Source organism: Peromyscus eremicus, chromosome 3, assembly GCF_949786415.1.
Source record: "Peromyscus eremicus chromosome 3, PerEre_H2_v1, whole genome shotgun sequence".
Classification (NCBI taxonomy): domain Eukaryota; kingdom Metazoa; phylum Chordata; class Mammalia; order Rodentia; family Cricetidae; genus Peromyscus; species Peromyscus eremicus.
In genome coordinates, this window is record NC_081418.1 from 150,696,257 (window position 1) to 150,718,057 (window position 21,801).

Below are 21,801 nucleotides of genomic sequence, written 5' to 3' on the forward strand. Positions count from 1 at the left end.
GAAAACATCTTCCATAGATACGCTCTGTAACACCAGTGCTGAGTGCGCAGTGGAGGGAGGGAAAGGACTCAGTCCAGATGACTGGCTACATGCTTTGATGTTTAGTAATCCAATTAATAATCTAATAAACTTAATAGTCCAATAAAACAACAGTAACTACTTAGCAACTGTTGTTTGAGGTGTGTGACAATTACCCTCAATTTTATCAGTGACTTAGCTCTGCGCATCAGGGGTATCTCAGTTAAGCCCTTGTAGCTCACACCGCTCATGAAGTTACAGTCAAGCTGTCAGCTGGAGCTTCAGTTCAGAACAAGGACGCCCTTCTTGGCTCCCATCCAGGGCTGCTGCTGCCCTCAGTTCCTTCCTGGCCATTGACTAGACCTCAGTCTCCTATGCACAGGCTTCTCCGCAGATTGCCTGGAGGTCCCCACAGCAGGGCAATGATCCAACGGAGAGAAGGAGGCGGTCCAAATGAAGCCACGGCTGCTCTTAACCCAGTCTCAGAGTGAGGCACCATCGTTTCTGCAGTATTCTATTCTATTTTAGAAGTGAGTCACTAAATGCAGCCCACACTCAAAATGAGAGAGGACAACACAGGGCATGGGTACCAAAGAGGGGACGCTGGGAAACTGGGAGCCATCCTGGAGGCTGCACATTAGTATATAGGATAAATAGTAGACACGTGATAGAAGATAGATGATAGATACATAGATGATAAATATATGATAGCTGATAAATTATAAACAACAGATGATTGATAGATATACAGATGATTAATAGAGTATAGATAGATGACAAATGATATATATATGATACTAGATAAATTATAGGAAATAGATAAATGGATGCTGGATGGAATGGATAGATAATAGATAAATGTGGTGATATTTCGTTTGTGATCTAACTTGCCTGATGATCAGAGTGCAGAGCTAAGCCACTAGTTAGCCATAGAGGCCAGGCAGTGGTGGCACACACCTTTAATCCCAGCACTCAGGAGCCAGAGGTTGTCTGATCTCTGTGAGTTCAAGGTCACCCTAGGCTACACAAGACTGATCCAGGCTAAAGGAGAAACAGAGACAGGCAGTGGTGGTACACACCTTTGATCCCAGCACTAGGGAGGTAGAGACAGGAAGTGATAGGGTGGGTGGAGAACGGAAAATAAGGCGGGAGAAAAAAGGAGCTTGGTCCCTTTCGGGCTGAGGATTCAGTCGAGGCAAGAACTCTAGTGGATGCTGCTCTGCTTCTCTGATCTTCCAGCTTTCCCCCTGATATCTGACTCTAGGGTTTTACTAATAAAACCAATTAGGGTTCATGCTACAGATAAATAGTGATAGATAATAGATGCTAGATACAGATAGAAAATTGATTGATAGATGATAGATAACTAGGTAAATAATAGATAACAGAAAAATAGATGCTAGATAATGAATAGATAATAGATTAGAGGATAGATACAGATGATAATAAAGTAGACTGACTGACAGACAGACATAGATGTCGATGATACAGGCATATAAACTCATCTGTAGGAAGGGGATTATACATCCCTGTTTGTTTACAATAGCCCTCACTCATGCCAGCAGTCCTGGCAAAACTGTAGATTTCACCTCGAGTGTCCAAGCTTGGATAATGAGCTAGAGAGAACAACCCAGAAGGACAAATGGAAACCTAATGCTCCTGACCTGTAGCGATAAGATCCAGCCAGCTTCTACACCACCCAGCACCCTTCCATAAGCTTTAGTGTAAGAATACAATATTTTATTTTACACATATACATGGCATCTCTCAGCTATCTTTCTGAGTAACATTACAGCCCAAAAAAAGGTCCCTGAGGATTTCCCCAGCCGAGCAAATTGAGAGAAACAACACTTTCACAGAGCATAGAACCTCCCTGTGCTCAGCTGTCTCTCTCCTGCTTCTCACAGGAGTACAGGCTCCAGCCCTGCAGCCACAGCACGGTTAATAACATGTTCCCACGGCACATGTCTCAGAGATGCCAAAGGCAGGAGAGGAGGAGGCCAGGGCAGAGAGGAAGTTAGGACAACAAAAGAATTCTTCACTAAAGTTTCAACCAGAGACATCAGACAGATGCAGAAGAAAGGAGACAGCCGCTTCCTGCCTTGGTGAAAGCCCATGGCTTTGGTTTTATGTGTAGAACCCTTGACAAGGGTAACATCAAAACTGCACCATTAGAGGAAGTGAAAAGCGATGGGCAGTGTTAATTGTCCTCTGAGATTTACCCTCCCGGGGAAATGTGCGGCAGCTGGTGTGTGGCTCACAACTGGAATCCCAGTACTTGGAAATGCTGGGCTTGAAAGGGTAGCCAAAGAGTTCTGAGCCAACCTGGACTACATGGTGAGCAATAGGCTAGCCTAGGCTACAAAGTGAGACCCTATCTCAAAAGAAAAATAAAATAAAAATAAAAAGACTGCAATGGAAGGATTAATTATCAGAGTTCAACTGAAACCCTCAGTGTGAGAACTAAACACTAGTCTCCTGTGAAAAGGAAGTTCTGGGCCCTCATGGAAGGCCATTACCAACTGTATGACCTTAGCTAAGTTCCTTAAGGTTCATGGGCTTCAGTCTCTCCACCAATAGAAGAGCCATCCTGTGGGGCCACCAGGAGGGTGTCATCCTACAGGGCCACCAGGATGACATCATCCTACAATATGGTGATATTTTGTTGTACTCTAATAAAATTTGCCTGAAGATCAGAGGACAGAGCCAGCCACTAGATTAAACATAGAGGTCAGGCAGTGGTGGCACACACCTTTAATCCTAGCACTCAAAAGACAGAGGCAGAGATCCAGATGGATCTCTGTGAGTTCAAGGCCACCCTGGACTACATGAGATTAATCCAGTCTAAAAGAAACAGAGCCAGGCAGTGGTGGCACACACCCTTAATCCCAGTACTTGGGAGTCACACGCCTTTAATCCCAGCACTAGAAAGGTTGAGACAGGAAATGGTATAGCTGGGCAGAGAAAGGAGTATAAGGCAGGAGAATTAGGCCTTTTTGGCTGAGGACTCAGGCATTCAGTCTGAGGATTCGTGGAGTTGGTGAGATGAGAAGTGGCTGTGGCTGTTCCTTTGTCTCTCTGATCTTTCAGCATTGACCCCAATGTCTGGCTCTGGGTTTTTATTAAAAGACCATTTAGGATTCATGCTCAGGGCCACCAGGATGATGTCATCCTACAGTGTAGCTAGAGTTTTCCTGCCTGGCCCACAGTCAGGACAAATTTCTGTCACCCACAGACACTCAGACCCAACCAAGTAAACACAGAGACTTATATTGCTTACAAACTGTATGGCCGTGCCAGGCTTCCTGCTAACTGTTCTTATATTTTAAATTAATCCATTTCTATAAATCTATACCTTGCCACATGGCTTGTGGTTTACCGGCGTCTTCACATGCCGCTTGTCATAGCAGCGCCTGGCAGTGTCTCCCCCCTCCTTCCTGTTCTCTCAATTCTCCTCTCTGTTAGTCCCGCCTATACTTCCTGCCTGGCCACTGGCCAATCAGTGTTTTATTTATTGACCAATCAGAGCACATACAGACCATCCCACAGCACTACAGGGCCACCAGGATGATGTCATCCTACAGGGCCATCAGGAGGATGTCATCCTACAGGGCCATCAGGAGGATGTCATCCTACAGGGCCACCAGGATGATGTCACCCTACAAGGCCACCAGGATGATGTCACCCTACAGGGATACCAGGCTGATATTAGCCTCCACCCAGAACCTTTCAGAGAGAGCAACACTGGGCATTCCTTGAATTCTGGTCACTGCCACCAGGAACCATCTTGAGCAAATAGTCATAGCCTGCTTCTCTGTAAAAGAGGGGCAACAAATATGTTCCCCACCCAGTTCTTGCGATTGTTAAAAGTAGCACTACATATAATGCTTAACACAGAACTGACATATAGTAACCACAAAATAAACAACTATACTACTAGAAATCATTGTCTGCAAAATGAAGCTTAAGATCCAGGGTTAGACCAGCTAACGCACTGCACAGACAGCATGTGCATGGTGCTTACACATAATTGGGGCTTGGTAAATGTTAATTAAATCCAAACTTAATTTCCCATATTGCATCTCTATTTTAAAAGTTTTTGGACTGTGTACAAGTGATAAATCTTGGAACCTGACACACAAGGAGCAATCTTACAGCTTCTTTACTGAAACTTGCATTTTGTCACGAGATTTTCAGTGGGGTTTCATGATAGAGACGCAGGCATTACTCTCAGTTGGTCTGGAAATACGGTCTACTCCTGAGCTCCCTGGGCCAGGAGAAGAAGCAAGAAAGAGCTGGCAGTGGGAGATACCACTAGGAAAAAAAGCATGACACAGTCACAGAGAGGGCAGAAAAGAGGGGAGGGGACAAAAAGGGGAGGAGGGGGAGGGGAGGAGGGGGAGGGGAGGAGGGGGAGGGGAGGAGGGGGAGGGGAGGAGGGGGAGGGGAGGAGGGGGAGGGGAGGAGGGGGAGGGGAGGAGGGGGAGGGGAAGGAGCCAGAGGGAGAGACTGAGCAGCATGTGGTTTGCTTAGAGTGTGCCTATGTGGTAGAGTGCTTGTCTCCCATGTGCAAGGCCCTGTATCAGAATCAGTGGGTGTGAAGATACAACTCAGCACACAACTGTATCAAAATATGACATTGCTTCCCCTCTTCTCTGGAAACTGAAGCCAAGCCCCCACAGAACCACCCTGGCTTTTCAAGTTCAGAACACCATCGGGTTCGGGGCCTAGCGCCTCTCAACAGCACCCAGTGTGTTCACACAGGGGAGGACTGAGAAGGAAGTGGCGGTGATGGAGTGTCCTGTTCCTAAGTCACGGCTACTACTTCTCCAGAGGCAGAGGGAAAACATGGTTCTTCTTCCTTGATTGCAGGGAGGAGAATTATGGGAGTCTCCAAACCAGTCCTAGTGAATATCAAGGGCATTTACAGCAAGGAGCAACAGACATTCCTTCCCCAGATCAAAATACTGTTTCTGGGCTGTGAAGAAAGCCAAGGGAGAAATTAAAGAAATGCTACAGCCCACTGGGGGTGGGGCAGTGACAAGCCAAGACGACACTCCCAGCCTGGAAAGGAAGGGGCAGCCCCTTGTGGGTAGTGTGCGCAAGAGTTCTAAGAAGGCAGGTTGTGAACAGGTAAAGGAGGGACTCACCCACGGCCAGTGTTCAAATCAACAGGGACCAAGGAGGCCAGAGATCCATCAAAACAGCTAAGTAGGGTAGTGGGGGGGGGGTGAGGAGGGGCACTGGAGATGGAGCAGGAAAGCTCCTTCAAGGGGAAGGTAAACAACTCAAAATAGCGCAGGAAGTTCCTAAAACTGACCAGATCCACTCACCACCAGATTAAGCAATAAAAACTGGGGTGCTTTCCAACAGAGAGAAGCAGAACTGCAAAGGAGGCTCTGAGACCAGACCAGCCCTCTGGAAGCAGCAGAAACCACCCATGCTGTCTAAAGACACTTAGACCAGAATCACTTGGGAAGGGCACTCTCCAACCTGTAGAGCTACCTGTTGGCTATGCCGTGCACTCCAGGTTTCCCCATTTTTTGTGAACTGCCACTCATGCTGGGGGATGATGATGATGCAGCTGTCTTTGAGTCGTTTCTGCTTCTGTAAGTAACCCCAATAAATCTCATTATTCACCAAGTTGGGCTTTGGTGGTATCTGTCCTTTGGTCTGTTGTGGGCTCCCTGTCTGGAGTGGGTAGCGATGTGTTGTGTCTCCCCAGGAAAAGTTTTGTCACACAAGACAGTGGAGCTGTTTTTTACAAAAACGTAAGCCAGCCAGACATGGTGGTAAACACCTAGAATCCCAAAACTTGGGAGGTGGAGGCAGAAGGATTGGGAATTGGCTAGTTGGTAGTTGATAGGGCTACAAGTAATGGGATGGGAGTTCCAGGCCAGCCTGGACTACAGGAAACCCTGTCTCAAAAATAGAGTGGAAAAATTATGTTTTTGTTTTGACTCCAAACTGAGCTTCTCATTCCAGCTCCAAGGGTCTTACTGCCCAGCTCTCCCTTCCTTACCTCAGGTGGCGGGGCCAGTACAGCAATGGCTTAGGCTGTGAGTCTTCTCACCCAAGCCTGCACCCCAGGCTGTGTTCTATGGGGGACTGAGCTTAGCTTCCCCTGTGGAATGATATCTGCTCCTGGCTTTTTGTTGTTGTTGTTTATTTGTTTGTTTGTTTTTGTTTTTGTTTTCTTTTTTTCGAGACAGGGTTTCTTTGTGTAGCTTTAGAGTCTTTCCTGGAACTCACTCTGTAGCCCAGGCTGGCCCCAGACTCACAGAGATCTGCCTGACTCTGCCTCCCGAGTGCTGGGATAAAAGGCGTGTGCCACCACCACCCGGCTCTGCTCCTGTTTTAAAATGCTTCTCCCTCTAACTTTTCACATGTTGCTCAGAAAGAGTCAGTAGATATTCTAAGACCTCCCACCTCCAGTCTTGGCCTAGAATCAAGTGAAGTAGAAGGGGCTGGCCCTCTCAGTACTGTACCAAACACAGACATACACAGTGAAGTTCTGAAAGTGACATTGAATGTGTGCTTATTTTTTTCTCCCATTTAAAAAAACAAATAAAAAGAGTTCAAAGCTGGAGACATAGCCCAATTAGTAGATGCTTGCCTAGCATGCATAGGACCCTGGGTTCCACTCCAAAGACCACATACTCTAAACATGGGCATGCAAGCCTGTAATTTGCGCACTCGGGAGGTAGAGGCAGGAGGATCAGGAGTTCAAAATCATCCTTGGCAACATAGTGAGTTTATTTGAGAGTTATTTACTTGAGACCATCCTGAGCCACATAATACTCTGTCTCCAAAAAAGAAAGAAAGTCAGATGTGGTAGCCCATACTTATAATCCCAGCACTCAGAAGACAGAAGCAGGGGATGAGTTCCAGGCTAGCCTGGGTTATGCAGTAAATCTGTCTCAAAAAGAAACAACACAGCTGTGGGACTGAAGGATGCTGCTGGCCTTCATTGACATGCTATGTGCTCATCTGCTCATATGGGTGAAGCCTGTGTCCTTGGGGCTTTTCAACAAGCAAACAGTATCTGGAACAGGAAGACCCTGAGTAGATCTTGTTCAGCAAGTCATGAATGAAGCTGTGCTGAGTGAGTTGGAATCTGTTGGATCATCAGTGGAACCCTACCTCACCGGTATCAGACATTTCTATCCACCCAACAAATCCTTATTAGACATCATGGCATGCCCACATTTGGTGAGAGTGACGGATGAGGTGAGACAGAGAAACATAAACAGCTCTGAATACAGCCCCAAAATACCAGAGGGGACAGTTGGCCATTCATCTTACATAGGACAGAAGAGGATACAGGACAGTGATAAAGGATGCTGATGGCCTCTCCCTGTATAGCATACAACCTCCAAATGCTGACCCAGTTAAAGGTCATTATGGGTTTCTGTACCTTTATAACCCAACATCACCCTCTTTCAGAGTCACTCTCCACACTTCTAATTTTAGGGAAATGACTCCCAAAACTACAGTCACAATTTACAATGTTTCTATTTTATCTGAGCTACTTTTCTCTCGCCTTGACTTCTCAACTTCAGCTTGAAGTAAGGTAGCCTTTATTTTTATATTACAGTCTAATTACTTAAGACGTAGAAAAAACCATGATGGCAGGGGTTGGATAACGCACTGTTATTTTCCTGTTGATGGAGCCAGTGCTAACAGTGCTAAGTAATTCTGTACGGGAATGCAGAGGGTAATGGGGAGAGACAGCCATGTGTACCATGGCCCCAAAAAAGGCCCTCCATGGGGAAGGGCCGGCACCAGGCAGGGATCCAGTGTGTGAAAACTTCTAGTGGCTTTGACCTCTTGAAAATTCACCTGAGGGGAATTTCATCACTCTCATAGTCATTGTGTGCCTGCGACTTATGCAGTTACCCTCTGCTCTTTTCAAAGACGGAAAAACCCGAAGTGCCCTTGGCCGAAGTCAATTACATTCTATGAGCAACTAACTGTATGAGGCAGTTTGGGGCTGATGGTAGGAGCAAGGCTGTCAGGGTGTGAATTCTTAGCCAGCTGTGGTAGTTCAACCTACAACCTCAGCACCTGGGAGGCTGAGGCAAGAGCACTATGCTGAATCTGAAGGCTACAAGGTGAGACCCTGTCTCACACACAAGCAAACAAAAAGGATGCCAATGAGATGCTTTTACTAGGAAGCATCTGCAGTGAATGCTCAAGGTCAATGTATTTTACAAACACCTAGAAACACACAGAGCGTCTGAAAGGACAAGGCCAGGAAAGCTCACTAGATGTCACTTATCTTAAAAACAGTGTTACCTTCAACACTTTGAAAGCAGAACCCCGCCCCACCCCGCCCCCTCTGAGACAGGGTTTCAGGCATCCCAGCCCAGCTCTGATGATCTTGAATTCCTGAGTCTTCTGCCTCCATCTTGCAAGTCCTGGGATGACAGCTGTGTATCAACAAATCCAGTTCATGCAGTGCTCGGGCTTCAACCTAGGCTTCATGAATGCTAGGCAAGCACTGACCCACTGAGCCACGTCCTCGGCCACAAAGCACAGTTCTTTGAAGGGAATATATATAAAACCATGCACAAAAACACAGAAAACATTTTAAAGGGCCAGTGTACAACTTTTCCAGAAGCAGCGTGAACTGCCTTTTATAAAAGCTAGCTGTTCTAATATGGTAACTTCTTGAAAACAACAATAACAAAAAAACTCACAATAAATGTTATTGTTTCAAAATAAAAATCATAAAGCTGTATTATCACAATTTTGAAAATAACAGTTACACGACAAAATGGCAGTAAGTATGATCTTGAGTGGATAAAGGAATATATTAAGCTAAGTCTATAAAATATACACTGAATAACAGAGACACGTGCAAACCAATTTGTTTACACTAAGTACCACTAACAGCATTAAGACTTTTTTCTCCTTTTTACTGAATTTTAAATTGTTTTGCATTAAATGTGTATTATTTCCAAAAATCAGACAGATAGTAACACTATGAAATGCTTAAATGAACATGGGGAACGTGAAATCATGTATGTATTTCTCATATCAATCAAGTCATTGAAATGAGTGTTTCTCAAGTCAGTCTGATCTCCACACAGCCACATGGAAGGCTCCAGCAGGGGGCCTCAGCTGGTGTGAAGGGGAAGCGTGCACCTCTGGATACAGCTACCACACACAACCCTGCTGTTTGGTTTGCTTCTATCTCAGTGACACAATAAAAAAAAATGGTTCCCCAGACAGAGAGACCAATCAATTGCTTCAAAATTATCATAATTACCCAAAGCTGACAGACTGCATCCCTTGGGGCACTATTTCAGTTAATTTCTTTCTTTTTTTTTAATTTAAAATGTTGTTGTTATTTGGAGAGAGGTTTAGATGGGGGCTTTATTATGTAGCCCAGGCTGCCCTCAAACTCATAGAAATCCTCCAGAGTGCTGGTATTACAGGTGTGTACTGCTAGGCTCAGGATTCAGTTTTTCATTATTTAACCAATGTTACTAGACTTCGGACTTTATAAAGTCTAGGACCCCATTGTAGTAAAATATTATTATAAGGTGTGTTATATTTGTTTATGCTGTGGAACATTTGTTTGATGATGCCAAGATGTGTTGCATTCTTTTATGTTGCATTTGTTTAACTCTGTGAAGCTGTGTTACTGTGCCTGTCTAAAACACCTGATGGTCTAATAAAGAGCTGAACAGCCAATAGTGAGGCAGGAGAAAGGACAAGTGGGGCTGGTAGGCTGAGAGAATATATAGAAGGAGAAATATGGAAGGAGCAAGAAGAAAGAGCAAGAGAACAAGGAGAGGAGGACACTAGGGGCCAACCACCCAGCCACACAGCCAGCCACGGAGTAAGAGTGAAAGTACAGAAGTAAGAAAAGGGAAAAGTCCAGAGACAAAAGGTAAATGAGGTTATTTAAAATTAAGAAAAGCTGGCGAGAAACAAGCCAAGCTAAGTCCAGGCATTGATAATTAAGAATGAGCCTCTGTGTGTGATTTATTTGGGAGCTGAGTGGCAGGCCCCCAAAAAAGAGTAAAAACAACAACACCCCATTTTGATTCCTTGCATCCCCCCTCCCCACATTAGCCCATAAGAAGCATTCTGACAGGAGATGTGGGTAATGAGCAAACGGCTGATAACTTATACTAGGTCTGCTGTCTTCCTCAGGAGGCCACGAGCCACAGTACAGCTTCCTCAGTACCCAGTATGGAAAGTAGAGTACATCATAAAGTCACATTCCATTGTCATGTATCCCTTCACTGAAGGGACAACTATAGGCATAAAATGTGCCCCAAGACATGGCTATTAATTAGCAATTATTCAGTCAGCACCCAATCCCTTCAAGGTTAGTGGACACCAATGGTCAAGACCCCAAAGGCCTAAATGAATTATTTGAAATTCCAGCACATGGGAGGGAAGCAGAAACGAAAGGATCAGGAGTACAAGGCTAGCTTCCACTACACAATGAACTCAAGGCCAGCCTGGGCTACTGTAGGGAGGACAGGAAGTCAGCATCATTCCAAGATGACCCACAGACTTCAAACAGGCCACACCCTAAACTGACATACATATCACTTGGTTAGCCCAATTAATTTCCTAAAATAGCCCTCTCTTTTTTGTGAGAAATTGAACTCAGGACCGTTATACATTCTAGACAAATACTCCACTGCATGCCAATTCCTCTTTCCACTGGCTTAGTTTTGAGGCAGGGTCTTGATGTAGTTGAAAATTACTCCAGAGCCCAGGCAAGTCTTGAACTTCCTGACTCAGTCTTCCCAGTAGCTTCAATCATATGTACATGGCATGAAGGAGACAGAGAAGGACTGGGGAAATAGTTCTTTCCATGCCAGGGTGAGGACCTGAGTTTGAATCCCCAGATGCAAGGTATTGGGATAGAACCCTGCATCTTCAATCCCAGGACCCCTGTGGTGAGATGGGAGGTGGAGCCAGGTGAATCCTAAGAAGCTCATGGGCCAGTATGTGGTACATGCAATGTCCCCAAACCAGAGACTCGGCCTCACAGTGAAAAGTGGGGCTATCCTGACACACCTGCAGCTGCACTCACACCAAAGATAAAGAACAGAAAAGAGGAAGAGGAGGAGGATGAAGGAGAAAACAGTGAAGATGCTTTAAACACAGCCCAGGGGAGGAAAAGACTAAAGAAAGCCAAGCTGAGGCATGTCCATGGCCTGAGTATCAATTACATGCTAGACCTAGTTGTGGGCATTTCCAATGCATTACCTAAACTGATCTCAGAGCAATCCTATAAGAAACATTTTTACAGGCTGGCAGGCAATGAGGACTGTCTTGTTCAAGAGCAACCACAGCCCGAGTGCTATGGGGTTAATCGGAGCTAATGTCAGAAGTACTGTGTGCAGTCCCTGTCACACACTCCCCAAAGGTGACCCGGAAGTAGACTGGTGAAATACAAGATGATGTGATCCTGGGGAAGGAAAGCCCAGGCCAGAGGAAAGATGCACAACATTAACACAGCCTGGTGTGTTTCCAGGACAATAACAAGCCCAGTGTTAATCTACAAATCAGACTGGGTGAAGGGTGACAATGGAGAGACACAGGAAATCAAGGTCTGATTAGAAAAGACACAGGCGATGCTGCCATTGCCACCATCACCAGAGAATGAGCTAGAGGCTTAAATTACACAGCTCCACACTGGAAATCCAACTCTACCTTGTGGTTCCTGGATCTCTCTGGCTCCCATAATTTCATCTGTAAATCAAAGTGTTGTTTTAAAAATATACTTTATAGCCGGGTGGTGGTGGCGCACGCCTTTAATCCCAGCACTTGGGAGGCAGAGCCAGGCGGATCTCTGTGAGTTCAAGGCCAGCCTGGACTACCAAGTGAGTTCCAGGAAAGGCGCAAAGCTACACAGAGAAACCCTGTCTCGAAAAACCAAAAAAAAAAAAAAATCTACTTTATAGAGTTGCTTTGAGGACAAGTGCTAAGAATGAGGCCAGGTACATTTTATATCCAATAAATCTTAATGGTAGATTTTTTGTCTATGATGATTATTGCTAAGCCCCTCCATATTTCAAGCCATAACATTACTGTAACATTTTATTTTGGTTTAGATTTTGTTTGTTTGCTTGCTTTTGAGACAGAGTCTCCCTATGTGGCCTTAAACTCACGATTCTCACCTGTCACAATCTGCTAAGTGTTGAGACTACAAGGATGTACTGACACACAGCTTCTAGCTTAGTCTCTTAACTTCAAAACTTATGATGCCAACTTGTTCCCACGAAACTTTTTCAAAGTTGATTCCATAATCCCTTAACATGACAGACATTCCGTGTGCATGCCGGGCACTGACAGCTACACCCTTCTCACCAGGACGGTGTGGCAATGTCTGAAGTTTTGAGCCTCCATAGCTAGAGAGGCACAGAGAGGAGGATTCCTGTTGCTCAATGGCCTAGCCTGCTTGGTGAGCGCCAGGTTCAGGGACAGACCCTGTCTCAAAACAACAAACAAACAAAAGGTAGATAGTGTTTCAAGAACGACACCTGAGGTTGACTTCTGGCATCTACATGCATGTACACACATGTGCACATGCACCCACACACATTCGCTCTGCATTCGTGTTCATACACACAGACATTTTGATGGACTAGCACAACTTCTGTCCCCTAAATTCTCTGGTGGTAATAACACTGTCAGTCCCTATCTCACAAGGAACAGCCTTAAAGGCATTTGGAGATTGGAACCTGGCTTCTGCAGACCTCCAAGTCAGCCTGTCACCTGAATCTTCATTGGTAGCTTGAGGGAATTACACACAGCAATCACATACTTCCATCTCTGCTAAAAACAGCCTTCCACTCACCACCCCATTTTACTCTCCTTCAAGGCTTATAACAAACCCCATCTCCTCTCTGAAACCAATTTCACTTGAAGTTCAAGTAGCAAGTTCTGTGAACTTCGCAGTGCCTGGCTGATGTTTCCGTTGCCACGCCTCAGAATCACACAGAGATGTGGCTAGTGTTCTGTGTACGCTTCCACGTCACTACAGCCCTTGTAGAATCTTCACGCATCTTATTTGACAAGTCAGGGAAGGAAGCTGTGACAGTTGTGTGCCTCACCAGTGAGCCACACGTAGGAAGAGTCACAGCCACATTTGGACCATTCCCAGTGCTTTCCCTCAGGCATACTCCCTCTCTCAGGTGCCTCAACATCCAGTTGGTTACATCCACAGCCATCTAGGTTTGTTCTTCCCGTGGGAGTCTAGAAAATCCTTCTGTTTTAGGAATCAAGAAGCATTCACCTTTCTCCATTTTAACAAGTTTCTCAAGGGAGTTAAAGTTGACAGATCGGGGAGGGCGCTGGAAAGATGGCTAAGCAGTAAAGAGCGCTTGATGCTCTTGTGGGGGACCCGAGTTCAGTTCCCAGCACCCAACTCACAACCTTCTACAACTCCAGTTCCAGAAGATCCAATGCCTTCTTCTGTCCTCTGTGGACATGCAAGTGGTGCACATGCATGCAAGCAAAATAGTTATACTCCTAAATCAAGACTACGTAAATCCTCTTGGAAGACAACACATATAAGGCCGTCACAGAGCTGGCACTGGTTGGTTAGTTTGACTACAGTGCCCAGTGCTAAGAAAAAAGCCTTACACAGAAGTCCTGGTGGGGGCTCATTTCTGAAGAGCAAATGGATTGGGTCAGGAGCTCACAGAGACATAAGCACTCCTCTAGCTTAGCACTCCCCACCACGTGAGCAGTCTGTCCATAGGAGCAGGAGGAATGTGGGCTTCCAGAATGAGGCTGGCTACTCCACCAGCCCCTGCTTAGTTCACAACCTCCACAGCTCTGGACTGCTAGGCTGCTGTCTTCCAGACTTTGTCCATCAGAGAAGTCGACCCACAGGTTCCAGGGCAGGAAAAGTGAATCCGAAGAACCAGTGGGGATCCAGTGAGCGAAAGAGCATCTGAGATGCAGGGTTGGAAACACAGGGAGGTCCTCTTTTATTGCCATCACTTGAATGGTGCTTCCAATTTGTTTACTTATTTGCTTTGTCACATATCCCTAGTGAGAGATTAGCTCTTCTACCCTATGCATTTGGGTCCTATGGGCCTGACCCATAGAAGGTACATAGAAGTCATGCACTAGGTATTGGCTGGGTGACTGTAAATACATGCCTTTATGTACATCTCTATATGTGTACATACATATATGATATTTTTCCAGGTTCATCAACAAGTTTGTGTCTATCTCCTCACATAAATATGCATTGTTGATATGTGCACACATCTTTGTATCTGTGAAAATGTTTAAGACTAGACTAACAAAGGTATGTGTTGCCAAGTGAGGCTCTGCAATGCCACTGAGACCTCTGACTCACCTGTCTGTCACAAACACATACTCCCATCCACAAACTAATCAGGCAGATGTTTAAAAAGTGAGGAATTTTATAAATGTTCGAGGCAAAAACATGTTTTAGCTTAACAAAAATAAAATTTCTCAAGTCTTTCCAAACTTTCTGTCTGTTTATTAATTTAATCAATGTGAGCAAGGAGGGAAGCATGGACAAATATGTCTATAAATGTGACAGGCGACATGGTGGGAACTCCTCCAGGCAGGCCAGAAGTGCCCCCTAAAGTGGTAACATATGCAGGAGGTTAGAGTGTATGATAACCACAGATGGACCATGTTCTGGATATACAAGGTACCAGACACTGGGTAATCCTCTTTTCAATTTAAACCACAGCACAACCCTGGGAAGGAGATAGTATTGTCTGCATTTTATAAATAAGAAAGCCAAGATTCCGAGAGGTAAGTAATTTGCTAAAGAGACTGTGCTCTGGGGCTGGCTACGACATAGGCATTGTGCAAATTCTGGACTCTGATTTGAAGTTTAAGTTGTTTTCAATGAAGTAAGTGCTTCTTGCACACTTTTACAGACGCTGACTTTGAGGGATGTGTGCGTAGGCACATTTGATGGTATATAGGCATAAGTAAGTCATTCTCTGAACACAGAAAGCAAGTCAAAGGATGAAGACCACCCCAAGTTAAACACAGTAATGAGCAAGCGCATCTCAGAAACCATTCGCCTGTGTTCATCACACTATGAAAGCTTTTGCACTTGGCTGAGTCCTCTCAAAGAAATTTTCTATTTTCTAACAAGGCATGTGTGTGTGCATGTGTGTGTGTGTGTGTGTGTGTGTGTGTGTGTCTGTGTGTCTGTGTGTGTCTGTGTGTATGTATGTGCATGTGTGTGTGTGTTTTCTAACAAGGCATTATATATACATATATATATATATATATATATATATATATATATATATATATATATATATAGTGTTCTTTCAAGCCAATGGAAATTTCTTAATTCATTTCTGTTCTTTTCTCGAACAGAAAAGTGCCTTCAGTTTGTAAGGAGCCACTGGGTGGTACGTACCCCACCTGCCTTAGAGCCCGAAGTAAATCATCTTTGTGTACTTTGAAGGGGAGTGGAATTATTTTAAAAACGACTGAGACAGAGTGAAGAAGGGGGAGAAAAAGACAGCTCTTCCCTCTAAATCTGAAAGGAAATGTCAGCTGCCTTCATCGAGATTCTGGAAGAACCATTCAACCTCTGCCTTCCCAGAAGTTGGCCTAAGGAGGGAAATTATTTATTTTTAAAGATTTTACTTTAGCTCATAACATCAGTGGGAAAGGTTTCCATTGGCTCTTGCCTGTCTGTCAACTCCTCCCTCAGACCACTATCAGAAGGGGCCAGCAAGGCAACATCTTGGCGCCAGGGGCTGAGGTGAGAAGGCACTGCCCTGCTGGTCATTCAGTGGGTTCGGTTGGTCAGTCGGTTCCCCCACCAGTTCCCCCCAGATGCTGGTAAAGTGCAGGAACCCGTCTTCTGCTCCTCAAAGTCACACCTCCCCCAAGAGAGGGAACTACCAGCTCTGTGTGGTCCCTACTTCAAACCTGGCCTTGGGTTTTGTTTGTTTTCTGATTTCAAGCCTTTCCCTCACATGCATCTCTCAGAAACATTCCTGAGTCTAAACTAAGGGAAAAAAAAAAAAAAAAAAAAAAAAAACACGAAGCCAGGAGCTTTGGAACACGAAAGCGGTAAAGATTCTAGCACCTGCACTTGTCCTAGATAATGAATGACCTTGGGCTAGTAACTTGCTCTACCAAAAAAATTGGTCAGAGGAGAAAAATATGTCATCAAAAAGTTCTTGAAATTTCAGCACAAAAATCATGCGGTCCCAGCGCTTAGCAGGTTCTGTGCTCCGGACTCGCTATGGGCATACTGCACAAAGCCACAGGGTGTGGGGGCACAAAGACGTGGATGGATTTCAGGGGTTTCTGACCCGAGGCTTGCCTATCATTCCTGCATGTTTGATCCGCATTACCATTTGCCCCCAGACGCCTCTGAACCTGCTTCTAGCTTACTTCTTAGCACCAAACATCTGCAGAGTCCAAGCAATAAATTCTCTGAAAGTAGCAGAGATTAAGTTGTCCTGGGTCTCCCTTCTCACCAGAGCTGGGCCAATTGCAACAGAAGGCGGACTTGGGGATAATAACACGTCTTTGCTTACGCAAAGGTGCCTGATACATCTCTTGGTGTAAGGGATGGGACAGAGACCCTGACTTCAGTCTCTAGGTTGGGCATGGCACAGAGGGAGCAGGACAGGGAAGCCTCACAGACTGTCCTCTGCACACTACCAGGAAGGGATGCTGGAGGGAGCAGCGGCCAGCAGTTGGTACCTGAAGAGCCTGGCAGCGGTCTGGTTCCTCCTCCAAGCCATGCGCTGTGCCAGCACCCCTTGTACGATCTCCTTCTCGTTGGGTAGCCGGTAGACAGGGAAGACGTAGAGCCAACAGAGGACCACTACACAGAGGGCACTGGCTCCCACGGGCAGCCGGGTACGCGGGAACTTCCATGCCAGCATGGCCATGGCCCCTCTGGACGTGTGTCGCCGGGCCCGCCCGCAGGGGCTCATCACAGCCTCGGCATCCAGGGTCGGTCGTGGGAGCCTCAACACAATGCCAGGCGAAGTGGCAGGAGAGGGTGCCTCCACGGCCGGCCCCCCATGCACACACACCTTTGGCTTTCTTGCATGCACACGCACGGCTGGGGGACCCCCACCACGGCCCCAGAGGTCAGCTACAAGGATCTTCGCCAATGCAACTTTTCCCAGGGATTTCTTGCTAGAGGAAGTGGCCTCCGGGCAAGTCACGAGCCATGGTCCCTTTCCCTGCAGAGGTAGGCGACGGAGGGGTTTGGGTGAGAGCAGCGGGGGCCAGCTGCTGCCGCCCTTACTACAGCATCACAGCCGCCCTCCGCTGGGGTCGTGGAAGAGGTGCGGCTGGCTCCTGGACGTCTGACCCTCTGTGTCCCTTCCAGATAAAGATGCTCCTGCGCCCTGCACCGCCCTTTCCCCCGCCTCCTGCGCCGCCGCGGTGCCCGGCACCCCCCAAGACGTGCTCTCTCCGCCGCGCCAAGTCCTTGGAAATTTCCACCGCGGCCCGGGACCGCTAGCCCGCCCCCGGCGCCTCTGCCGTGCCCGCCGGGACCCTCGCTCCGCTCCCCTCCCGGGCAAGCTGAGAACTCGCTCTCATCAGTTCATTCAGCGGCGCGCCGCAGCCTTCCGCTGCGCCCTGGACTCCGCAGACACGCGCCCCGGGATTGGTGGAAATCAAGGTCTCCTCCACCCTCCCCCACCCGCGAAATTGCCTCCTTCGACCCGCTAGGGGCTGCAACACTAGCCCAGGGCGCAGGCCCCTCGCCGCTGCCCTTGTTCTCTGCGGAGAAAGGCAGACAATAAGAACAACGGCCCCTCTGGTGCATGCATGCACACGCACATTTATCTGTCCCTGAGTGTGCACAGACTGGGGGCCCGCACCTTGTGTGCCCGGGCTGCTGTCACCCTCGCCTTTCTGCAACTGATTGGTTATAAACGAGCAGCGAGGAGGTTGGAGATGATTTATTCCTTCCTGAGCTTCCTTATCCAGATCAGTCCGTCCGCGAGCTATGATTCCATGCACGCACGCGCGCGCGCACACACACACACACACACACACACACACACTGATGCTGGTGGGCACGAGGGGAGGTGCATGCACACCAGGTCCGACACCTCGTCTCCACCCTGCAGAGAGCATAGCTGCGTCCACATATATATGGTTGGTGTCCCAACCAGCAGACCTTGGGGGAGATAGCGCCTCCTCTGCCACTATAGAAAAAAAATTGTTTATTCTTAAAGGGCTGTGATGGCAAGCTTATCACAACTGCGACCTTGGAAAAGTGCCACCCGCCTGGACCCGCCTAGTGGAGGGACTTGCTGTAAGCCATTTCTGCTTGTCCAGGCAGAAGACAGAAAAGCTCGGGTACCTCCTAGCGGCTGCCTATTCTATTTGGTTAAGCATCCTATACAAGGACAAAGAAGAAAGTCTGCATCCTCCAAAACCAGCCAGCTTAGTCATCACCCAGCCAAAATCTCAGACCACAGTTTCATTTGTTCGGCCATGAGCGGCACTCTAGACGGTCCATACTGACTAGTGTGTGCTCTGCAGTGTTTTTCTAGCACCTTCCAGCACAGAGAAGTGAAACTTGAGATGCTGGGGCAGTTACCTACCAAACACGGATGGCTGCCATTCTACCAACATCACTATGCTTTTCTTAGGAGGACCACTCAATGCCCCCACGGCCGGCAGCCCCCAGAGTGGAACCTAACACCGATTAGTTAAAATAAAGATTACCCTTGCTGCTGGAGAGAGGCTTGCTGATCTGGTGGAGGACCCGTGTCAGTTCCCAACACTCGGTGCAGGCAGCTTACAGCTTTAAATCCAGTTCTGGGAGATTTTTCACACTCTGGGGCACCTGTACACATACACATACCTCCACATAGTTACAGACACATAATTTAAAAATAAAATAAATCTTAAAATAAAATGAAGATCCCTCCCACCCCAAACCTACTCTATTCTAGGAAGGAAGACAGGATGGGGACCTGTTTCCCACCTTTCAAGGGCTAGACACATCATCTACCACTTTTCCCCCTATAATTTAAACAAAGCCCAAATGATCCCAACTTCTCTTCCTCCAGCTCTCCACATAGCTGAAGAGTAAATGAAACAGCAGCAAGCAAAGGGTCATCGAGGTGGCGTGAGGCCCCCCGGACTGTATCGCATTTAGTACTGCGTTGCCTGTGAACCCACTGTGCCGCTGCCATCTCACTCCTTGCTCCCTCTTTTCCTACCCGTGGTCCAGTTTTCTCTGATTTTACTCCCTGGTTCTCAGTAGCATTAACAATGGCTTCAATGGCGTTTCCTTTACTTCTCCGAGTCTTCAGTGTGTCATGTCTGGCAGCATGTAGTGACCACAGACGTGAGTCTGTTTTTGTTCCCTCCATACAAATCTACTGACTCATCTAAAGCCAAGTGGCCGTTAAATTTTCCCTCAATGACGTGGTGGTCCCAGACCACCTAAAACACCAGCTTTTAAGCCAGCAAGATGGTTTAGTGGGTGAAAGTATTTGCACCCAAGCCCAAATACTGAAGTTCTGTCCCTAGAACTGTGTCCTCTGACCTCCTCATTCATGCAAAGGCAGGCTCACACTCACATATTCATCAGACACATATACAAATAATAATAACAACAAAATGAAATAAAAATAAAGCAGAATTTGTAGTATGCAGGCTCAATAAGTATTTGTGATTCCTGTTCCCATTTCCTTTGACCTGCTCTGGATTCATCTAGAATTTTCTGATTCTGGTAAATGATTAGGCTCTCGGGTGAGTTTTTCTGTTGTAAGCATTTTCTACGCAGAACTCTTCCTTGCCCACTGGGTAGTAAGGCAGTTTGGCCTGCATTTGAACTCCCCAAGCTGTGTTTACATGATTAGGGGAGAGTAGGTATGATAGTTTTTATTCTTCATGCTTGCCCAACCGCCAGTTCCAGCCTAATCCCATGCCAATGCAAGAAACAACTGTTTCTTGGTTCTATAAAATGTCCGGCCTCAAAGTTACTTGGGTCATTGCTAACTCAGCACCATTTTAAGGCAAAGAAGTATAAACTCCTGCGTCTCAGTGTTTTAAGTTAAATATCTTACCTGACACCTGGGAACTTTATTTAAATGGCTTTCAGCAAGGGGTTTAGAATTCTGTTGTCGTCTACATCTGAGTGCATACAGAGCACATGCAGGCTTTGCTCAAAGGCTAACAGGCATTTTAAACTCTATAAATGTCCCTGAGACTGAGCCCTAGCTCAGTGTCAGGCTAGCCTAGCTCTAATCCCATCTGTTACTTATTAGCTATATGTGCTCATCTATTCGTCTAAGTCCTGAGCTGTGCCTCTCATCCCTAAAATAACACTTGTTTCATGAATCTGTATGTTGGTTACCAGGTGACAGAACACCCAACTCAAGCCACTTAGAAGAGGAAGGACTGATGCTGGCTTGTGGACAGAGGGGGTTTGATCTCCGGGGGCTGGCTCTGTTGTTCCCAGATAAGGTGGAACATCATGGTGGCGTCTCCCAAAGACCTACTTCCTTTAAATACGTCCCACTTCCTGGCTTTCACTTCCTCCCAATAATGCTATTACGAATTCATGAAAAAAAATTAAACCACTAATTAAGTTAGAGCCGTTGTGATCTAATAGCCTGGAAATGTCATCACAGACACACAAAGCATGCTTCACCGATGCCCTAGGCATTCCTTGATGCAACGAACTTGACAATGAAGACGAACCATTTTATTATGAGCACATAAACGACAACCTGCAGCAAAGCAGGCCACCACCATTTTACCAGTGTCCCAGTCCTTGAGTCATTTGCTCTGTTTTATTGTACGTGCAGGTTTATGTGCATGTGTTCACACATGTGTGTAGAGAGCCAAGGGCAACCACCATTGTAACTCCTCAGGTGACATTTACTGTGTTTGGGGGGTACAGTGGCTGTCACAGGCCTAGAACTTGACAACAGGCTTGGAAGGCTGCCCAGGGACCCCAAGGGATCTGCATGTCTCCACCTCCCCAGCTTTGGTACTACCATAGGGAGCCATCACACCCACCCTGGCTTGTTTGGTTTAACGCAATGACCTCCACTTTCATTCACATTGCCAAACATGACAGGGTTTCACTCCTTCAATGGCTGAATAGGACTCCGCTGTTTTATGTACCACATTTTCTGCACCCATCAGTTGATGAACATTTGGGAGGTTTCCATTTCTCAACTGCTATGAGTAGCATTGCCGTTATCAAGAGAGTATAGGTTCCCTTTGATATTTAATCACTAAAGCTCAGGGAGGAGTCTGGTCCCATGGGATTAAAGCACATATTTAATGGGGAAAATAAAAGAAACATGACAGCCAGCTCATGGCCAGGCTGTGCCTAGTTAGGCTCTGATGTGGGGAAATGGCCGCCATACAGTCTAGCTCCAGCTGCTGATGGACGACGGGATGGGGGTGGGGGTGAAGGGGAGTGTTAACCGGTGCTAGTTCATTCACTTGTTAAGCAGGTAGAAGATGACAGGCCTGATATTCAATGGGAATACATGGCTGTACACTAACTGGATGTGGTACAGTCTGGGGTGACAGGGTTTATTAGATACCAAGAACGAAGCTGCTGCAGGGTAAATATCAGATCAAAACCAAACTTTTCAGGTCTGACAACTTCAGGAGTCAGACCTCACTTGCCACCTCATCTGAGATAGCCTCTTGTCCACCACTGAGTACAACTGACTAGCAGACATTTGAACTTCCAGGATCCCCCTGTCTCCACCTCCCATAGTGCCATGGGAACCCGGGGATCACACATGTGTGCCATCATCACCCCCA

At 46.6% G+C, this 21,801-nt stretch overlaps 1 protein-coding gene across 1 annotated transcript in view; it reads right to left on the reverse strand.

The window, feature by feature from the left end:
* St8sia1 (ST8 alpha-N-acetyl-neuraminide alpha-2,8-sialyltransferase 1) overlaps window positions 1–16,967 on the reverse strand; it is a 137,688-nt gene extending 120,721 nt beyond the window's left edge. The window contains exon 1 of the mRNA XM_059258765.1: window positions 16,732–16,967. Within this exon, the coding sequence (XP_059114748.1) occupies window positions 16,732–16,967 (236 nt within the window). The remainder of the gene's footprint in view (window positions 1–16,731) is intronic.
* Window positions 16,968–21,801: the final 4,834 nt, after the last annotated feature.